General features: G+C 44.4%; 1 protein-coding gene across 2 annotated transcripts; it reads left to right on the top strand.

Moving 5' to 3' along the window:
* Positions 1 to 457: 457 nt before the first annotated feature.
* LOC130133382 (RING finger protein 122) lies at positions 458 to 20,405 on the top strand. 2 transcript variants are annotated; one of them, XM_056301988.1, is made up of 6 exons: positions 458 to 566; positions 7,333 to 7,489; positions 15,492 to 15,537; positions 15,662 to 15,703; positions 15,887 to 15,966; positions 18,277 to 20,405. In XM_056301988.1, the coding sequence occupies exons 1-6, from the start codon at positions 542 to 544 to the stop codon at positions 18,389 to 18,391; spliced, it is 465 nt and encodes a 154-aa protein (XP_056157963.1). In that variant the 5' UTR covers positions 458 to 541; the 3' UTR covers positions 18,392 to 20,405. The 2 variants fall into 2 exon arrangements, with proteins under 2 accessions (XP_056157963.1, XP_056157964.1); XM_056301989.1 differs by lacking the exon at positions 458 to 566 and adding an exon at positions 5,376 to 5,394.
* Positions 20,406 to 20,632: the final 227 nt, after the last annotated feature.

Genomic DNA, 20,632 nt, shown 5'->3' with positions numbered 1-20,632 from the left:
GTGCGGGTGGGGGTTTATTTGAGTAATCACAGCAGACATGAATAAGATACGGTCACTGGCACAAAATGCATCAAGTCCATCCAACCGAGCCGTCACAACACAAGTTGGCACAGACATCGGCTGCCGATTGGTCCTACCGGGCTGTCAACAACGTTCGCGGGGTGGGGGGGGCGGGACCAGAAGAATTGAGCCCCTGTCGTCTAATAATAATAGCAGTCAATCCAGGGGAGAGAAATCCTATCATCTTTTCCTTTTCCCCCCCGCCCCCCAAATGATTGTTGAGGGATGAACTTCCGTGCAAATATAACATAGCTTATCCCATTTCTCCCCCCTTTCAACTTTCGAAAAAAAGATATCCTAAAATACATAGCCTTGTAAATTGGTTTTTTTTGTTTTGTTGCATTGTTGTCTTCTCGCGAGCTCCGTGGTTGATCGTGGCCCACGCAGAACGAACGGACCCCCCGCTCGTCGTCGCTGGCGCGTTGACGGCTTGTTGGTAAACACGGATCGGATCCCGTCCCCGACTTCCTCCGGCGCATTGATGCACCCGTTTCAGTGGTGTAACGGTGAGCAGTCGTTTTATTGTGTGCTACGGGCCTCTTGTGATATCTGCTAGAATCAAGATTAGTAATGGTGTCACTTATCTGGTAATCATGGCACGTTGTTGGGGTAGAGGAGGGGGGGTAGGTGGGGGGGGGGACGAGATCGCAGTTTGTTAGCCTATTGATAGTCTTCCACTTTAACAAAGAACTAGACCACCGTCAAATAGACGGTACGTGTCTCTTTTATTTTCCTTTTTTTTTTTTTGCAGCTCAAAATAATCCAGAAAGGACGACCGGTGATTAAAAAAAATGGTGATGTGAATCATTTCACTTATCCATTTTTTTTAGTCTGCCGGTCGTTTTATGTGTTGATTGACGATGCCTAAATAGTCTACGGACACTACAGACTAACGGGACTGGTTGATTTGTGCACTACCTTAACTGTCACGCTTTATCCCGACCGGACTACCTTTAATAGTCAGACCCGCCGCTACAGGGCTGTCTCATTTGTGCTTAAGAAAAAAAACCCGAGTTCCACTGGGGTAATGCAGTTCATCTTGAACACGTTTTGAGTTTCTCGGCTTCACTTTTAAGCTTTCGTCAAAAACTAAACCCCCCCCCCCCCAAAATAAATAAATAAATAAATAAAATCTCCAAGGGCAAAGTCTGAGCAGCTGCTCCGTCCTGTTTGAGCCGTTACCCCATGACCCTGTTTGTAGGGGAAGCCGTGCGGTAATCTATCGTGCACGATCTACAACACGAATCTCCTCCGTCGAGGGGATGGTGGCAAGTCTTGCGATGTCAGGGTAACGCACCCCGTAGACGAAGGGACTGCTCGTCTTTCCTCTGACTCGTCTCGTTAAACGCAGCAGCCACCGTGGACTGTTGGGAAGTATTCAGACAAGAACAATTACTCTCTTTGTGCAGCTCAACACCCCTTTCTATTCATTGGGGGAAATAGTGGTGTGTATGTGCGCATGTGTGAGTGTGTGTGAGCACAAATGCATACACACATATTTTATATATATATATATATATATATGTATATATATACACACATGCAGACAAGCATGCACAAACATGCAAACACATGGAAACAGTGCATGCGTGCAGTGTGAGCACAAATGCATACACAGATATATATATATATATATATATACACACACACACACATACATGCAGACAAGCATGCAAACACATGGAAACAGTGCATGCGTGCAGTGTGAGCACAAATGCATACACAGATATATATATATATATATATATACACACACACACACATACATGCAGACAAGCATGCAAACACATGGAAACAGTGCATGTGTGCAGCGTGTGAGTATAAATGCATACACAGATACATATATATATACACATACATGCAGACAAGCATGCACAAACATGCAAACACATGGAAACAGTGCATGCGTGCATACAGACGTATGTATGTGCATTTACATACACATGCACGGACAAATACTTGCACACGCATTGCAGAATGACTCAGAATGTAGACACAGTATGAAGAAATAACATGCTGCTCCAAGAATGAAAGCAACACCAGCAAGCCACGGTTTCAAATCGGTTTCATGTGTCGAGATGGGTGATGAAAACAGCAGGCCCCTGTTCCAGTGTTCATGCACGTTAGTATGACATCTCTGGTGGCGTTATGCGTGTGACGGAGTTCAGAGAATATCGTTAAAATCAGCAGCAGGAATGAATTTTTCCCTGCATGTGAACTGTTGAATATTTGATGGAAAACCTTGCTTGTAGTGCACGCTGAAGCAGCAGCTTTGTGTGAATATTGCTCATGAAGGACAGCCCCCCCCCCCCACCACCACCACCACCACCAGGCATCTCAGGAAACGTCTCTTCATATTCACAATATTTTACTGCTCCTCGCAAACTTTGATTTGAGGTCATCTACAATGAAGATGCGAGTTTCCAGCTGGCACACTAGGGGTCAGAAGGACCGTTTCAGATTTGGCATCCCTAAAAGAAGAACTTTGACTTGGCGCGCCTTCTCTCAGCATCCGCCAGTCTCCGCGCCATGGCAACCGGGCACCTCCTGAGTTTACCAATATGGGTCAGTGGTCACGACGGGCTCCACCCATAGAAAACAACGGTGTGTAGCCATTTGCCTTCTGTAGGTGCCAAGATGGAGATTAGAGGAATATATGTGCATCGATGTATGCGCACACAGAAATACAGGCAACACAAAAGCCTCAAATACACATGACCCACATTTGAGTCATGCAGCCTAAAGGGGCCGCACAGGTGCTAATGTGTCGCTAGCTGTGAACTGAAACGAATACAAAGACAAGTGTGACTCGGGTGCTGAGAACGGCTCCCTTCTCCCATCTCTCTGTCTCTGTGTACTTCTAAGGTAGCCTGTATAGGCAGGGGCACTGGTGACACGCAGTGTGCTTAATGAGTCTGTTCTTTGATTTTTGCATTTTTTTTTACATTTCTCCAAATGTGCAAATGCGTGTGCGTGCGTAGTTCCGTCGGACTGCCAGCTAACGCCTCCGTGCTTAATGTGCTGACTTGAGGGTTAGCCGGATGCCAGTGTCTTCAGCATTGATTGTCTCTCAGGGAGTGAAGTACTATAGAGGTGGAAGTTGCACCTGTAGCCCCCAGTCTGGCTCAGAAGAGGCAGTAAACGGAGCTAAGAGCGCGGCAGTATTGATCCTCTGATATAAAATGAGCTGCTGTGATGAGAAATACATAGACCAATAACGAACAAGCATCGCAGTGAAAGGGGTTTAGAACAGGCGTTTACTGGGCGTCCGTGTAGTTTAACAGTCTATTCAGTTACCCACCGACACAGGGGTCGTTGGTTCGAATCCCCGTGTTACCTCCGGCTTGGTCAGGCGTCCCTACAGACACAGTTGGCCCTGTCTGCGGGTGGGAAACTGGATGTGGGTATGTGTGCTGGTCGCTGCACAAGCTCCTCCTCCGGTCGGTCGGGGTGTGTGTTGGGGGGGAATAGCGCGGTCCTCCCATGCGCTACGTCCCCCCAGTGCGTCCTCCTAGCGAAACGCCTCACTGCCAGGTGAAAAGAAGCGGCTGATGACTCCACGTGTACCGCAGGAGGCAGTGGTAGTCTGCAGCCCTCCCCAGATTGGCAGAGGGGGGTGGAGCAGCGACCGGGGCGGCTCGGAAGAGTGAGGTAATTGGCCGGATACAATTGAGGGGAGGAGAGGGGAGGGGGGGGGGTTAGAAAAATAAAAAAGTAGAAAAGATGTTCACTGTGCAATTTCACATTAGGATAAGGTTGCAAGGAGTATCCGGTGAAGTGAAGTCCACCTTTTAGACCGTATTCACTGTCTCTCATTGGGTTAGCATGACCCAGCTCCCACCGAGCCCTCACTCCACAGGCAGGGATACCAACCCCATCTAAAGACACACTCAGAAGACCCAAGGCACAATTGGCTCCCCCTCTTTCTCTCTTTGTCCTTCTGTAGTGTCTCTCTTTTAATCTGTCCATCTTGCTGTCTGTTTCATTTGTCCGTATCTGTCCATCTTGCCGCCTCTAATACTGGCAGTTGAGGAATACAAGCTAATTCCTCAAGAGTCCATCAAATTTACCAGAAGTGTAAACGTAAACACGTATATGACACAAACGCGCACGCACACACGTGCACGTGCTCACGCGCACGCGCAATAAACAAAGCCCATCTGATATCACGATGACACAGTTGCTCCTCCCCCACCCCTCTTCTGCTGACCTTGACCGCTCGCCGGCAGGGGGATACAGTTAAACACGGGGCAGCTACTTCATGACAGCATCGAACACACACAGAAGAGTCGCGTTACAGGAGCAAGGTGAATCAGACAAAGGGGAGCCGCTTTTAATGAACATACCATCTGTTGGGCTTGGAATACATTCCGAGTCCCCCCCACCCACCCACCCACCCACCCCAACCCTCAGCCCCCCCACCACCACCAACGCAAAAAAGAAACACATGTTGCCGCACACGCGTTCTCTAACAGATGGGGTGCAGCCTCAAATGCACGAGAACGAGTTCCTAAACTGACAGCAGAGGTTCGTCGTCTTTGTAGTGTGCAGGAACAGACACGGGGTTGACGTTGCCGCGGTGCAGCTTTTAGGCAAAAGGCGGGCGTCGATCCGCAGCGGGCGTCGAGCTCCGGAGCGTCGAGTCGCTGTGATATCGTGACATTGTGTCGCTTCGTCAAAATGTCACGTTTCAGGTTTCCATTTCGCCGTCAAACAACGCGCGGCCGTGGCTCACAGCGGCGCCCCCGGTGTGGTGAAACGCTTACTTGATAATAAAAAAATTCAAAAAATGAGGGTGAACAGAACGTGTATATTATAAGGTGGTGGTGGGGTGGGGGGGGGATAAATCAAGATATAAATGGAAAGTTCAAATATAATGGGGGAAAATACACTGCTGTGGCGTGCGGCAGATGACGGGTACGGTGACCCCAACACCCCCGACGAAGGCGGCGACGCCGAAAGGCGTTGGTGTTTTTCGCCATTTTCAATAAAGGTATTTTTTATATATTTAAAACCCGCCCGCTGCTCTACTGCCGTAGAAGGACGGACGTGCAACGAAAAAGAAAACACGAGGTTCGTTTGTTGCGCGCGTTTCATCCGCTTGACGATGGGGCGTTGGTGTTTTGAGGGAAGGGGGGGGGGTAAAATAAATGATGAACTGGAGGCGCGCGCCGGTGCTGCTCAACTTCCCTTTCCTCGTGCGGAAAAAGCCTCGACTTTTAAATGCTTTATTTGTAAAACTCCACCCTGCCGGTCTTGTCTGGGACTCATTTGCATCATGGCGGGATACATTTCGTCGGCTGTCCTCTAAAGGAGTGTATTTTAGTCAGTGGCGTAAGTTTCACTTGAACATTGGGGGGGGCACATTTAGCGGGGGGGGCGTCAGGGGGTCCTCCCCCCTGGAAATTTTGAGCATCACAGATTTAATTTCCTGCATTCTGGTGAATTTGCATGCACCAATTTGCTCTTTTCCTACATCAATTTATTGTGGAAATGTCTTATTTATGTCAAAGAAAAACAACTTTCTACGTAATTCTCTCATCTTACTCTCTTTTTTTGCACCAAAAAAAGCACCGGGTATCTTCTGTTACTTTCCTCTTGCTCATGTTGACTCTGTGAATGAAAGTAGTAGATGCATTTGAACTAATGCAACACCCTTGACACAAATTGGTTTGTAGATGTACCTATTATGTTATCTCACGTGCCCGAAATGATGAGTTCAAGTTCATTTCAGCTAACATAAACGTCTATGGGCTACTGTTAGCAAGCGCTAGCTAGCTAGCTAGCTAGCTAGTTCGTGAGGGGGTCTGAACTGATAACCCCAAACACAAGTTATAAACTAGATAAGGCTATAATTCATCCGGAAATACGTAAGAAAATCTTAACTCAGAAACCCCAAAGGTAAGAAAGGGTGGTGTACTGGACTAGACAAGAAAGGGTGGTGTACTGGGCTAGACAAGCAAGCTGGCTAGCTACGTTACTTACACTTGCTTACACGACCATTCATGCTCCAGTCTCCTGGTTGTCAGGAGCAACTGCAAGACAGCAACGAGGTCGGCAGTCCCAGTGGCAAGGTTAAAATGGTATGGTCCAAGCATAGGGGTGTATGAAATTGTTGAAAAACGGGTACGAATGACATTTTAAGTAGTTTGACTGTCTGTGTTGTTATTTCACCTTTTCTGGCGAGGGAGTTAACATTATCATTCATGATATATTTTTTTGGGGGGGGAGACAAATTCACCTCTTCTAAATATTGAGGGGGACATGTCCCCCCTGACCCCCCCATAAATTACGCCTGTAATATTAGTACACGATAGGAGACCGCCGGTTTGTTTAAACGAGCTCGCCGCACACTTTCTCATCTGTGCATGTTGCCGGCGTCTTCCAAATCCACTTTAATGGGTTCACTGGAGAAAGACCTGTTATCAGACTCAGAAATGAGGCTGTCGCTTGGCATAAATTACAGCCCGGTTGCCTAGATACGGCAATATATTATGCTTTATCTGCTAAACCGGTTTGTCAGACACTGGGCCTTGGAGTGGGAGTGAAACGGAATGAGCTCTTCGCGAGGCCTATCTCCTGAACTCTGTCGTGTTTTAAGCGGTAATGTGGTCGATACGTTTGGACAGTATTTTTAGAGAGAGGAGTGGGTGGATAGTGTTAAAAAGGACTCTTACTCTAGTTCTTAATCTGTCTCTCAATCTCTCTCTCTCTCTCTCTTAATCGCTGTCCTTTGTCTCTAAAACACAAATGCACATGCACGCATTGTCCCTCATTCTGATTCTCATTATAGCTCATTCTCTGTGTGTGTGTGTGTGTGTGTGTGCGTGCGTGCGTGCGTGCGTGCGTGCGTGCGTGTGTGTGTGTGTGTGTGTATATGGGAGGGTGTGTGTATGTGTATATAAAGCTCCAATGTTTAGCTTCTTTTAGAAAAGGACACAGCTGCAGCTCTGACCCCCTCAGCTGCCCATGAACCGGAGGGTATTCACTTAAGTTTGTGTGTGTGTGTGTGTGTGTGTGTGTGTGTGTGTGTGTGTGTGTGTGTGTGTGTGTGTGTGTGCGTGCGTGCGTGCGTGTGTGTGTGTGCGTGCGTGCACACGCACGCACACAGCCAATTGTGTGTGAAAGATGAGGATTCTTGTGAATGGAGTGTGTGTCCGGCCTGCTCCATTGTGGCCCTTCTAGCAAGTCTCTTTTCTCTGGGCTATATACTCATGTCCTCCGTAGGGTACCCCACAGTATCTAAATCCCCATTCTCGTACCCACGCTCAGGGTGCTTCTGTGGTCTGGGACTGGTCTACTCCAACAAGTCGTGCACCATGCCTCCCATCACCTTCCAGGACCTGCCCCTGAACATCTACATGATCATCTTTGGCACAGGCATCTTTGTCTTCATCCTTAGCCTCATCTTCTGCTGCTATTTCATCAGGTAAGAGGAGCAGGGACGTATGAGAAAACTGTGAAATGGTGGAAAGTGGTAGACTCCGGTCCGCGGTGGTGCAGCGGTCTAAGCATCGGCTCTGTGTCGATGCAGTTGCCCACTGGGGACTGGGGTTCGCGCCCCGCTCTCGTCAGATCCGACTATGGCCGGACTCGACGAAGCAGCGATCATTGGCAACGCTGTCTTCGGGAGGGGGGCGGAGTCGGCTTGTGTTCGTCACGTGAATGCGTCTCTGTGTGTGTCGGAAAAACAGTGGTTCGGCTTGGAGTCGCCTTGTCACGAAAGTGGCGAGGCGGTCTCCTTCGAGACTGCCGGCCGGAGAGATGCAGTTGGCGAACGCATACAGTGCGAGGGTGGGTGTTTGAATTAAAACAGGGATCGATTGGCCACTAAATTGGGAGAAAAAAGGGAAAAATCAGAAATAAATTTATTTAAAAAAAAAGAAAGTGGTAGACTCGGTAAACTCTGTGTGTGTGTGTGTGTGTGTGTGTGTGTGTGTGTGTGTGTGTGTGTGTGTGTGTGTGTGTGTGTGTGTGTGTTGGAATGTATTGGGGTGTCTTGGTGGCTCAGCCAATTAAGCGCATATATATATATATATATATATATATATATATATATATATATATATATATATATATATAGATTGAGGCCTGATCGCTGCATCTCGAGTTTGAATCTGGCAATGGGACCTTTGCTGCATGTCTCCTCCTCCTCTCTTAACCGTGTCTTTCCTGTCTTATCTCTACTGTCCTGTCTAACAAAGGCTTAAAATGGCCAAAAAAACCATACATTTCCAAAGAAGTTATGTGTTTGTGTGCATATGGTATGTAATTCAAATGTGTGTGTGTGAGAGAGCGATAGCCAGGGTGGAGAATAGGTGAAAAAGAAGGGAAGGAGGAGGGTGACCTCTCCTGCCGTTCACAATGAGCTCCCTGATGAGCCGAGGGGACGATAGTGTCCGAGGGACAGGATACGAGGCGGCAGGAAACAGCCTGCCATAGTGTGTGAGGACAGACGTCACTGCAGCGAGGGGGGGGGGGAAAGAAGAGAAACTCCGGCCTTCTGGTCTGTGACTCTCATACTCATGCTGTGGACATTTGGCTTATTAAATGTGTGTTGGTATTTCTACCACGCGCGTTTAATGCCCAAAGACTGTTGCCCTCTACACGACGGACATAAAACAACATCGACAGATGTCCGATCGATACTACCCCAGCCAAAATTTCCATGTAGAGGCCATTTGGCTTGAAGATGAGCTGATAGAATAGAAGAGCCTCATTCAGAGTTGTTTGTTAGTTTCACTGAGGACCCGGCTGTACCCAAAAGTGGGTCCTGATTGGGTTTTTCAACTGGGTAACAGTGGAACAATCTGGCCTGTGCCCACACAACCCCCCCCCCCATTAACTTTAGTCCATATGGAGAGCAGTCAGCTCACATCTGGGCCTAAGAAAGAGTGTATGGCGTAAAGGCTCACCGGCTTGAAACTGTTTTTCTCAAGTTCGGAAGACCAGCCGCTCTGCCTCTGTCCCGTCTCCTCTCCTAAAACGACATCCGCGAGGTCTAATCTGAACATGACAAAACACACAGCTCTCCCCGAACTAGACTTGAAGATACACGAGCAATGGGGATGATCTCAGCAACACCGCCTGCCGTCAGGCCGCAGCACTGAGTGACAGCATCACGTCTAAAAAGGCGTCATTAATTCTCCTTCATTCCAAAATATGTAAAGTTTCTCTCTCTCTGCTGCACGGTTTTAAACGTGCTATAAACATACGAAGTCCTGTATTGTTAAGCCGTGTGAGGCGCGTGAGACCACTGGGAGCCTCCGAGGGCCTCTCGTTCCTTAAAAAAACATAGCTAGAAAAAAAACCAAAAACAATGGCTCAGAAAATCTTAAGTATTTATAAACGTGTTGCCGTAGCTGCCGAAGAGATGATTCATTACACTGGTCTACAAAAATATGTTGTTTTTTTTCTTGCATAGACTTTGGAAATTGTTTTTGGCTAAGTTTGGGCTGCTGAATCCAAATCTGAGCTCAGATTTGCTCTATCACATCAAGTTTTTGTGCTATCTGTATGCTCCTTATTCAGGATTTTACAAAAGTTGACCATCTAGTCTGGCAATCTTGGTGGGGATAAAAAGGACCCCTATTCATTTCCTGAGTAATTTCATGCTAGGCTGAGTGTTGATTTATTAATTGTAATCATTTTTGTATCTATCGATCTTCTAATGCAGCAGTGTTTTTTTTAACTTCGAGTGTAAAATTGCTGTTTTCTCAAAAATAATGATTTTTCATAGTTCAAAAACCTGATGTGATAGGCAAAAGCTAATGCCAGGTTTGGACTCAGCACCCAAAAAGTTAGCTAGAATCCGTTGAAAAACCCCATGCAAGAAAAATTGTGTTGACCAGTGTTATTATATTGGACTTCATTTCACTGTGCTTCATTTAAACCGAGAACGTGTCCTTAGAGCGACGCTCCTATCTGGACCCGCCTTTTACCAGCTACGTGAATACTACACTGCACGTAATACACAAGACCTGCAGTCCGGAGGGACGTTTGAGAAAAGGTCAACTTGTGGCATAACGTATGAAAGCATCAGGGAGGTGGCAGGCCATACGCTTTCCCTCTGAAATGTACGTGCAAATTATTTTTTCATGTCCTCAGAGTAGCTACAGCAGAACGACCTGGCACGGTGAGCTCTCGGAGGCCGCATCTTGTCCATTTTGTGCATGCGCTGCTGTCGGATAGTTCAGCACACACACAGCCTTCGTGTCATTCACAATTTGAAACTACTGGTGATTCGCGATGTTACACACCCAACATTTCCAGCGATTACAAATAAAGACGCGATATCTATGTATTAAAAGATAAATGCAGGTGGCGTGGTGGTCTATTCCGTGGCCTACCAACACGGTTGGTTCAGGCGTCCCTACGGACAAGGTTGGCCGTGTCTACAGGTGGGAAGCCGGATGTGGGTGTGTCCTGGTTGCTGCACTAGCACCTCCTCTGGTCAGTCGGGTGCCTGTTCGGAGGCAAGGGGGGGATAGCGTGATCCTCCCACGCACCACATCCCCCTGGCGAAACTCCTCACTGTCAGGTGAAAAGAAGCGGCTGGCGACTCCACGTGTTTCGGAGGAGGCGTGCGGCAGTCTGCAGCCCTCCCCGGATCGGCAGAGGGGGCTGAGCAGCGATCGGGACGGCTCAGAAGTGTGGAGCAATTGGCCAAGTACAACTGGGGAGAAAAAGGGGGAAAATCCCCCCCCCAAAAAAAGAAAAGAAAAGATAAATGCAATCCTTCCTGAGTTATCAATGCGACGGTGCTGAGGCCTCTCCTCGAGGAAAGCTAAAAAGCTGCCTCTCTGCAGAGGAAGGAAAACAGCTGTGTGGATGTGATGTATCACTGCATAAGTTGTGTATATACTACATACATATATATATATATATATATATATATATATACACACACATATATATATATACACACATATATACACTACCGTTCAAAAGTTTGGGATCACCCAAACAATTTTGTGTTTTCCATGAAAAGTCACACTTATTCACTACCATATGTTGTGAAATGAATAGAAAATAGAGTCAAGACATTGACAAGGTTAGAAATAATGATTTGTATTTGAAATAAGATTTTTTTTACATCAAACTTTGCTTTCGTCAAAGAATCCTCCATTTGCAGCAATTACAGCATTGCAGACCTTTGGCATTCTAGCTGTTAATTTGTTGAGGTAATCTGGAGAAATTGCACCCCACGCTTCCAGAAGCAGCTCCCACAAGTTGGATTGGTTGGATGGGCACTTCTTTGAGCAGATTGAGTTTCTGGAGCATCACATTTGTGGGGTCAATTAAACGCTCAAAATGGCCAGAAAAAGAGAACTTTCATCTGAAACTCGACAGTCTATTCTTGTTCTTAGAAATGAAGGCTATTCCATGCGAGAAATTGCTAAGAAATTGAAGATTTCCTACACCGGTGTGTACTACTCCCTTCAGAGGACAGCACAAACAGGCTCTAACCAGAGTAGAAAAAGAAGTGGGAGGCCGCGTTGCACAACTGAGCAAGAAGATAAGTACATTAGAGTCTCTAGTTTGAGAAACAGACGCCTCACAGGTCCCCAACTGGCATCTTCATTAAATAGTACCTGTTAGAGCCTGTTTGTGCTGTCCTCTGAAGGGAGTAGTACACACCGGTGTAGGAAATCTTCAATTTCTTAGCAATTTCTCGCATGGAATAGCCTTCATTTCTAAGAACAAGAATAGACTGTCGAGTTTCAGATGAAAGTTCTCTTTTTCTGGCCATTTTGAGCGTTTAATTGACCCCACAAATGTGATGCTCCAGAAACTCAATCTGCTCAAAGAAGTGCCCATCCAACCAATCCAACTTGTGGGAGCTGCTTCTGGAAGCGTGGGGTGCAATTTCTCCAGATTACCTCAACAAATTAACAGCTAGAATGCCAAAGGTCTGCAATGCTGTAATTGCTGCAAATGGAGGATTCTTTGACGAAAGCAAAGTTTGATGTAAAAAAAATCTTATTTCAAATACAAATCATTATTTCTAACCTTGTCAATGTCTTGACTCTATTTTCTATTCATTTCACAACATATGGTGGTGAATAAGTGTGACTTTTCATGGAAAACACAAAATTGTTTGGGTGATCCCAAACTTTTGAACGGTAGTGTATATATATACACATACATATATGCATATATATGTATACTAGAAGAACCCCGCTAAAGTGGTTTGGTTATCCACCCGTCTAAATCTCCCTCCTCTTCATCCTGCCATAGCAGGCCACATAACATATCACCTGACATGTCCAGAGCCAATCACAGCAGAGCATTTTAATTGCTTGCTACCTGTCACTAACTGTGCCCTAACTGCCCCTTTGAGGCCAATAGTTGTTCCAACCACGCATATTTCACATACATGACATTGCATACACAATAACATTAAAGGGGGAGAGGGTCACATTTTCCAGGTTAAGGGGGGGGGGGGTGAAAAAATCAAAAATGCTCAGAATCATCTCAAATGCCGAGAAAAGTGGGGTTTTTTTTAGAAAAATGCATATTTTGCATATTTATGCATAATTATGCATAATTTTAATTTTCTGGGATTTTTCCCTTACTCTCTGAGACAATACCTACCACCTCCAAAGAGAATTAGGATCATAAGTGCTTTAGTTTTCGGTCCCGCTATCTACACTAACTAACACACACACACTAACACCACACACACACATTACGAAAATATGAGTAGATATATATATATATATAGTATATTTGCAATTTAATGTTGTTGTTATTGAATGTAAAATGGAACCTGGAAATTAAAAGGTCTAAAAGGTTCAAATTTGCAAATGTTCAAAGTTTCTATTTGATTAGAAATTAATTATTTATTAAGTTATTGTATTTTTATTTATTTATTTTTACTACAATGGCCCTAAAACACCGTCGTAATAATTGACCGTTGGCAGTATGCGAAAAAAAAAAGAAAGAAGAAGTTTGGATCCTTCCCCCCTTTTCTCAAAGTGCTCCCGGTATGAATCACAACCGATGAGTCACTTCCTTTAGACCACCCGTGAGAATGAATGTGTGAAGGTAGTCTCGGGTAGGAGTGTGACTGTGAATTCATTTATAGGCTTGGATGATTCATCACACGAATGCAGAGTGATGATTGCCATGCTCTGCTGTGTGGGGGGGGGCAGGTTTCCTATTATCCCTCTCAGATGTGATCTGATGCCTGTGTCGGAGGATATTGGGATGCTCCATTATAAACACTTCAGCTGCACGCTGGCATTGAAGATCTCAGGCTGCCTTTGGATGTTATTCATCTGCATCAAGTCCCCTCAAATAATAATAATAATAATAATAATAATGCGGCGTTTGTTTTCTTTTAGCTCCTTTCGGTGGTGCCCTGCTTGACATTTCTGTCCCCTTTAGAAACACATGAATCTTGAGGAGCTGATGACTCCTGCTGTGCTTAAAGGCAAAGTCGGTGTATGTGGGCTGGAGCGTTTGGTAGTTATCGTTGCCTTCTGGGAGATTTGGTCATGCCTTCTCATTGTGTTGCCCGCCCACCTACCCCACGCCTCACCCAGCATCCATTAGGTCTCTGGTCTTATATATATATATATATATATATATATATATATATATATATATATATATATATATATATATATATATATATATATATATATATATATATATATATATGTATATATATATATATATATATATATATATATATATATATGTATATATACTAGAAGAACCCCGCTACAATGAAGCGGTTTGGTTCTCCACCCGTCTAAATCTCCCTCCTCTTCATCCTGCCAGCTAACCGCCTTCCCCCTGCCCCTAACCCCCCCCCACTCCAACTCCCTCCCCCCAAATGCTCAGAATCATCTGAAATGCCGAGAAAAGTGGTTTTTAGCCATTTTTAGAAAATGCATATTTTGCATAATTATTATAATTATTATAATTATTTTTAATTTTCTGGTCCTCTCTGGAACAATACCTACCACATCCAAAAAAAAATTAGGATCACAAGTGCATTTTTGCAAAAATGCATATATTTTGCGTAATGCCAAAACATTTCTAAGTCCGAGAAATTTTTTTTATATAGGTGAAAAAAAATCAAAGATGCTCAGAATCATCTGAAATGCCGAGAAAAGTGGTTTTAAAGCCATTTTTTAGAAAAATTCATATTTTGCATATTTATGCATAATTATGCATAATTTCAATTTTCTGGGATTTTTCCCTTACTCTCTGAGACAATACCTACCACCTCCAGAAAGAATTAGGATCATAAGTGCTTTAGTTTTCGGCCCGCTATCTACACTAACTAACACACACACACACACACACACACTAACACCACACACACACACATTACGAAAATATATGAGTAGATATATTTAGCTGTCAGTTTTTTCAACAAATAAATCCTACTATATTGTACAAGCTGGGTTATTGGTCGTTTTGTAAGGATTTTCTATTGTTAAGTACCATGCTGCGATAGCTGAACGGAAATATCTAAAATCTCCACGACCTCCCCTTTCACCCTCTTCATGTCACTCTCCTGGCAGGGCGACTCTCTACAGCATGTATAACGTGCATCCTCGCATTGTTCTGCATGGCAGATTGTTATGGGCAATCAACGCAAACAATAAACCAAGAGAAGAACGGAACAACTAAAAAAAAAAAAACTCCTATTATTTCCCACTTTCAAGCAGTGACGCAACGAGTTATTAATTCCCTTACCGTCAGCCAGAAACAACGTTCAGCTTTCATCTCAAATGCCCATGTTGCACTTTGTTTTGGGCCACGCCAACAGACGTGAAAGACATACTATGTTTAGTTGTGTAAAAACAGCCCCATAATAGGGGGACAAAAATAACTGTCTGTACAGAGTCGGCTTGGAAGACGATAAAGATCTTCCATCTATTGTTGGGATTGGGGGTGGGACAGGGACTCAAAGAAGCAACACACTTATCAGCTGTGTGTGTGTGTGTGTGTGTGTGTGTGCGTGCGTGCGTGCGTGCGGTAAAGGGGGCTGGAGTGCACAAGGGTGCGCATGTGCATGCACATACATCGTGAGTATGTATTTTCACGGGGTAACGTCTTTTTCTATGCATGTGACGTGGGTGTGCACACTTCCGCTTGCGAGTGAATATGCATGTGTGTGGGCTCTCATACGAGCTGTTTGACCAGATAGTCCCCATGCAGCATCAAAGCGTGCCTAGTAATTACATAGCTGCAGACACGCGGTCAGAACTTTCATTTGACCACAGCCAGTTAATTACTGTGCAGCAATGAAAGCAATTGGCACAATTGACCCGTTATTAAACTCGGTTTAGAATGGGCATCATATCATATCATTGTCTTGTAACAGAAAATAACTCGAATGTGCAGAGAATAGATATGCAGAATTTCAGCGAGGTTGTTCATTGATCTGTTTGTATGCCCGTCCACAGTAAACTACGACACCAGGCACAGAGCGAGCGGTTTGGGTACAGAGAGGTAAGCCTGAGGGGGGTTATTCAACAGATGCCGTCAGACCTTAAAATACTTTTCTTTTCTTTTTCTTTTTTTAAGATTCTTCCTCCACCATTTTCTTTTTTTTTAAAAAATCTCACCCTTACAGGTAGTTTTAAAGGGAGATCCCAAAAAGCTGAATCTTCATGGGGTAAGAGAAAGACTGGCGTTCACACATAGCGCACCACAGCGAACACATATTAAGGCTTATCTAACTCGAAATTAACGGCTGTTTGCAGCGTCCTGTTAAACAAATCCAAGAATTAATTGGTAAGTGATTGCCCTCAGTCTCGTGCCTTATCTCTCGCTCCCTCCTCTGTCACTCACACAGCAGACGTGCGCCGTCTGCCTGGAAGACTTCAAAGTGAAAGACGAGTTGGGCGTGTTGCCATGCCAACATGCCTTCCACAGGAGGTGGGTACGAGACGACGCAGTGGCGTCACTTCTGACTTTTGTCACTGGTTTGTGTGTGTGTGTGTGTGGGGGGGGGTTTACGAGCAAGAATGGTTGCGTTCAATCTCATCGTTAAGTTGAAAATTGACACGTTTTGTGAAATGTTCTGGGTGACTTTCAAACGTTAGCTCGGTGGTATCCCTCCCCCAAATATTTAAACTGTTAGCTCGGTGGTATCCTTCCGCCAAATATTTAAAATGTTAGCTCGGCGGTATCCCTCCCCCAGACATTTAAAACGTTAGCTCGGTGGTATCCTTCCCCCAAACATTTAAAATGTTAGCTCGGTGGTATGCTTCCGCCAAGCTAAACGCCACAGGACAAGATGTAGCGTTGATGTTACGCTGGCCGCGTGTTTGCGGACCGTAGGATGGTTAGGGCAGAGGCTGCAATTCCGCTATTTGGCAGCAGGGGGAGGGTCCCCAGAATGTCCGCGTACTGAAATGTGACGGAAGGCTTCACTCTGTAGACAGACGGCTGTCATTCTAGCCAAATATTTCGGTGTGTACAAAGCAGTGTGTAGCCTATGGAATATGTAGCTATTTCTGTCTTCAAAGGCGAATAAGCGCCTCACATCTGCAAGGCACAGAGTAGCCTAAGGGAGAGGTTTACAGGTGAATGAGGGGATGGGTGAACCCACTGTTTTTTTTGTTTTCCATCTTCTGTTTGAGAGTGTCTGGGGATGCTGAGATGACAAGCTGGGAGAAATACAACTGAAGGAAGCTGCAATAAACTGGCCTGGAAAACTTGCATTACACAACCACGTATAGGCTGTTTATTTTGCACTGCTTTCTCTTTAGCTGCTGCACACCTGAGATTAATCACTTAGGACCCTGAGTTAGTTGAACTGGAACATCCTGTTTCCACAATAAAACAACACAGATAAAGACAATAAAACAAGACATTTCAACAATAGTAACAACCATTTGATTTAATCAATTATTTTTACATTTACCAAAATTTACTTTTGAAACTGTCACATAAATGTTAATTGATCAGCAACACACACACACACAGTTTTAAGCTATTCACATAAGAAATACAAGTAAATGTAACTTTGTCCAAATCACCTGTAACTTTATAATCCTGTGTATCTTCTACATCATGGAAACAGACAAGCCATAGGAAACAAAAAAGAGTGTTGGCCTTAAAAAAAAGTGTGTTGGCCGAAACTCTGAAACCTTCACAATATGAAACACAATTGGATGAAGTGATTAATCTCAGGTGTGCAGCACCTAAAGAGAAAGCAGTGCAAAATACACACTGCTTTGTACACAATATGTATAGGCTACTATGTGTCAGTAGTGTCGCGGGTTGTTAGGAATGAATAACACACACACATCACAGAAATGTGTTTAACTGACGTTAGTTTAATATATGTTACAATATACGTTACATCTGCTTGAAATCAGCGATAAGTCCACCGAAATATTTGGCTAGAATGACAGCTGTCTGTCTACAGAGTGAAGCCTACGTCACATTTCCGTACGCGGACATTCTGGGGACCCTCCCCTGCTGCCAAATAGCGGAATTGCAGCCTCTGCCCTAACCATCCTACGGTCCACAAACACGCGCCCGGCGTGCTAAAGTTAGGGCGCTGGTCTGACGTCAAGGCGCTGGTCTGGCGTCAGCGCTGAACGATGCATCGTTTCGGAACAGACGTTGCAATATACGCGTGAGCCATTTTCCCGTTGCAAAAGGTCCGATGTAAGGCTAGCTTCCTTAGGTTTCTTATTCCTTGATGATTTATTTATTTGTTTATTTATTCATTTATTTACTGAACCCAAATTTAGCAAGGCCTGCTATAATACGATTACTTTTGAAGGAAAAAATTTCCCTAGTACAGTAAAATGATTTTGTCTATCCCCCCTCTAAAATCCAAGAGTGATAAATGCATTGCAAATGCAGCTTTGAAAGTTAAAGGCTGCACGGATCTGGTGAAACTGTGTCACTCCTTTTTATTCGTTAATATTTCAACACATGCCACAAAAAACAAAAAACAGTTTTTTTGTTTTGTTTGTTTGTTTTTTTTCTCCAATAGCGCTCATCCGTGTCTAACATTTAGACTGGGGTTTCTCCAAAGCATTTTGAACATGGAAAATTCATCTGTCTCTCTGCAGTATGGGTGAATGTGAAGAGGGAGATGGTAGTGGTGGGATGGATGGAGAGAGAAAAAAAAGGTGGCAGTTAGGAACAAAGCTTTGCTCTGATGTCTGTTTAGGACATCTCATTTCTCCCTTTGTTTGACCTCGTTCTCTTTGTTCCCCTGTACAGGTGCTTGGTAAAGTGGCTGGAGGTGCGCTGCGTCTGCCCCATGTGCAACAAACCCATCGCCGGCCCCCCAGAGCAGCATCACAGTATTGGGACCCTACTGGACGAACTGGTGTAACTAAGGAATCTCTGCCAGCTTGGCTGGGATGTAGCCAGACTAGGCAAGCTGGTAGAAACTAGCAACTGACAGGAGGACACTGTTACGTTGTAATAACCCAGTGAAACACCAACAAATGATGAGGCGGGGTAACCTAGTTACAACCCGGAGAGGGACTCTGAGGGATGCCGTTGCCTAGCAACTACCCCTGAGTTGGCGACACACGACACCTTGTGGTGTCTGAGAGATTATCTTCAGCCATTAACTCCACACATCACTCCACCACTCTCCTCCTTTCAGCATACCCTTGTTTGTTCAACTCCCTCTCTTTCTCCACCATCGCCCCCTCACACTTCCACCTCTGTCCCTCTCTCTTGTCACATTCCCTGAGGCTGAGAGCGCTACTGAGATGGAAGAGCAATACAGCCATGTTTTACATATGTGAACAAATGGGTAAGGAGGGAAATGAGCATTGGGTTGGAGGCAAGATCCTCTCTGAGCATTTTCACATGATATGATATGATATGATATGATATGATATGATATGATATTGATTGGAGAGTCCCAGTATCGATACAGAAAATGGATGAATATCGGGTAATCATGCCTGCCTAAGTTTATTTGAAACAAGAAACTCAGAGACGGTTAGATAGATAAATTGGTACTTCCTGCTCAGAGAGCTTGCCTACAATGCAAACAGAACTGGAAGCAGCACAAAGAAGTGTTGGAGGAAGCTTCACTACCTAGTGAGTTTCACTGCTAATGTCACAAATACAACAAGATATATGTGTTAAGAACGGAAAAGAAAATCCAACAATGTGCCAGAGATGTTGAAGCTGGCTAAAATTTAGCTAGAGTAAAAGAGCTGACTTGAACCAAATATTTCTCATCTGCTTAGTGTTATATTTTGTCATTGCTAGTGAAGAAGGACATACTGTTACCAGGGCATATAATGTATAGTTTTGGACAAAGAGGGTTTAAAACAAGTTGAAAGCTCATAAGGGAGTATTTATTACCATAAATAAAAGTTGTGTTTTTGACAGGTCAGACGGCATCATACCTAACAATCAGCAGGACTTGAATGGTTGCATTGTACAGGGAAAGAGCACTGTTTGCCTCTAGCTATAATCCAAGTGTAGCAAGTCAACAGTTTTGTTTTTCATCTTGTGAAATTGTTTTCTTTCCTACAAACTCATAATTATCGATTTTGTATTGAGAAATTGCAGTTGATATTCAATATGGAAAATCCATATTGGTTCCCACCGCTAGTATGTTTTATATGTTCCAGTTGGTTTTGCTCCTGAGATTTAACATTGTTATTGACATGCCTTTAGCAACATGTTATGGATTTACTGTTTTAACACTGACTGCAGGAATTTACAGTTTGTGCGTCTGCTCTTCACTGCACCAGTTTCGTTCTTGGCTGTGATTTGTTTTAAGGTTGTTTTTTTTTGTATTTCACTTCAACTCAAGTGTTTTAAAAACCAGTGCCACTTTTCATGGCAAATATTTTTCGACGAAAGCGCCAAAGCAGGTATAGTGTTTTTGGGGGTAACTGCTTAAAAGTTCTATTAATGTGACAGAAATGTTTTCATCAGCCGATGGTGAAGGACGTAGAGGCATAGTACTTACATGTCATCATGTGAATTCAGCTGGTAAAAACACTCAATTGCACTTTTATACAAAGAAATTTGTCCATTCTCGCCGGTGGTTGTACATTCCTTGATTGTTAGTTTTGTGGTTTACAACAAGTTTTCAGCCATTGTAAGCAAGCACTGCCTAAATTGAGCACAAACCTCACTAAGCACATGATCCGGATGGACATATCCACTGTAATTTATTGCCAATGTCAATGTGAACCTGTTGACTCCAGGGAGACTGGGTTACCGTGAAAGGACAGGTCTGGTTCACGTGTTACATTCGCGAGACATGGGTGAAATATGATGTTAGAAGTGCCGTTTCTGGCCACATTCCACATTTTGTAATCCAATAGAGGTAAAATACCTTTGACCCGAGACAATAATAAATCCAGTTGACTGCTTTGCTGAGCTTCTCCTGCTTGTTGTTGGACAATGATGCCTCTTCCGCCATCTACAGGTGAAATACTGTAGTTACACCTGGATTTTCACTAAGGCTTTCTGCTGTGATGGGGGGGGGGTGCGCTTGATGTAAAACTTGCTGGTGAGTATCCTCATTCCATTAACTATGAAAACTTCACTTTGGATCAGATCTGATCATCAATCTGACCATTAAAGACTCTCA

Source organism: Lampris incognitus, unplaced genomic scaffold (assembly GCF_029633865.1).
Source record: "Lampris incognitus isolate fLamInc1 unplaced genomic scaffold, fLamInc1.hap2 scaffold_296, whole genome shotgun sequence".
Taxonomy (NCBI): domain Eukaryota; kingdom Metazoa; phylum Chordata; class Actinopteri; order Lampriformes; family Lampridae; genus Lampris; species Lampris incognitus.
Note: the sequence above shows the minus strand (reverse complement) of the source record. Positions and strands in the feature narration are given on the sequence as shown.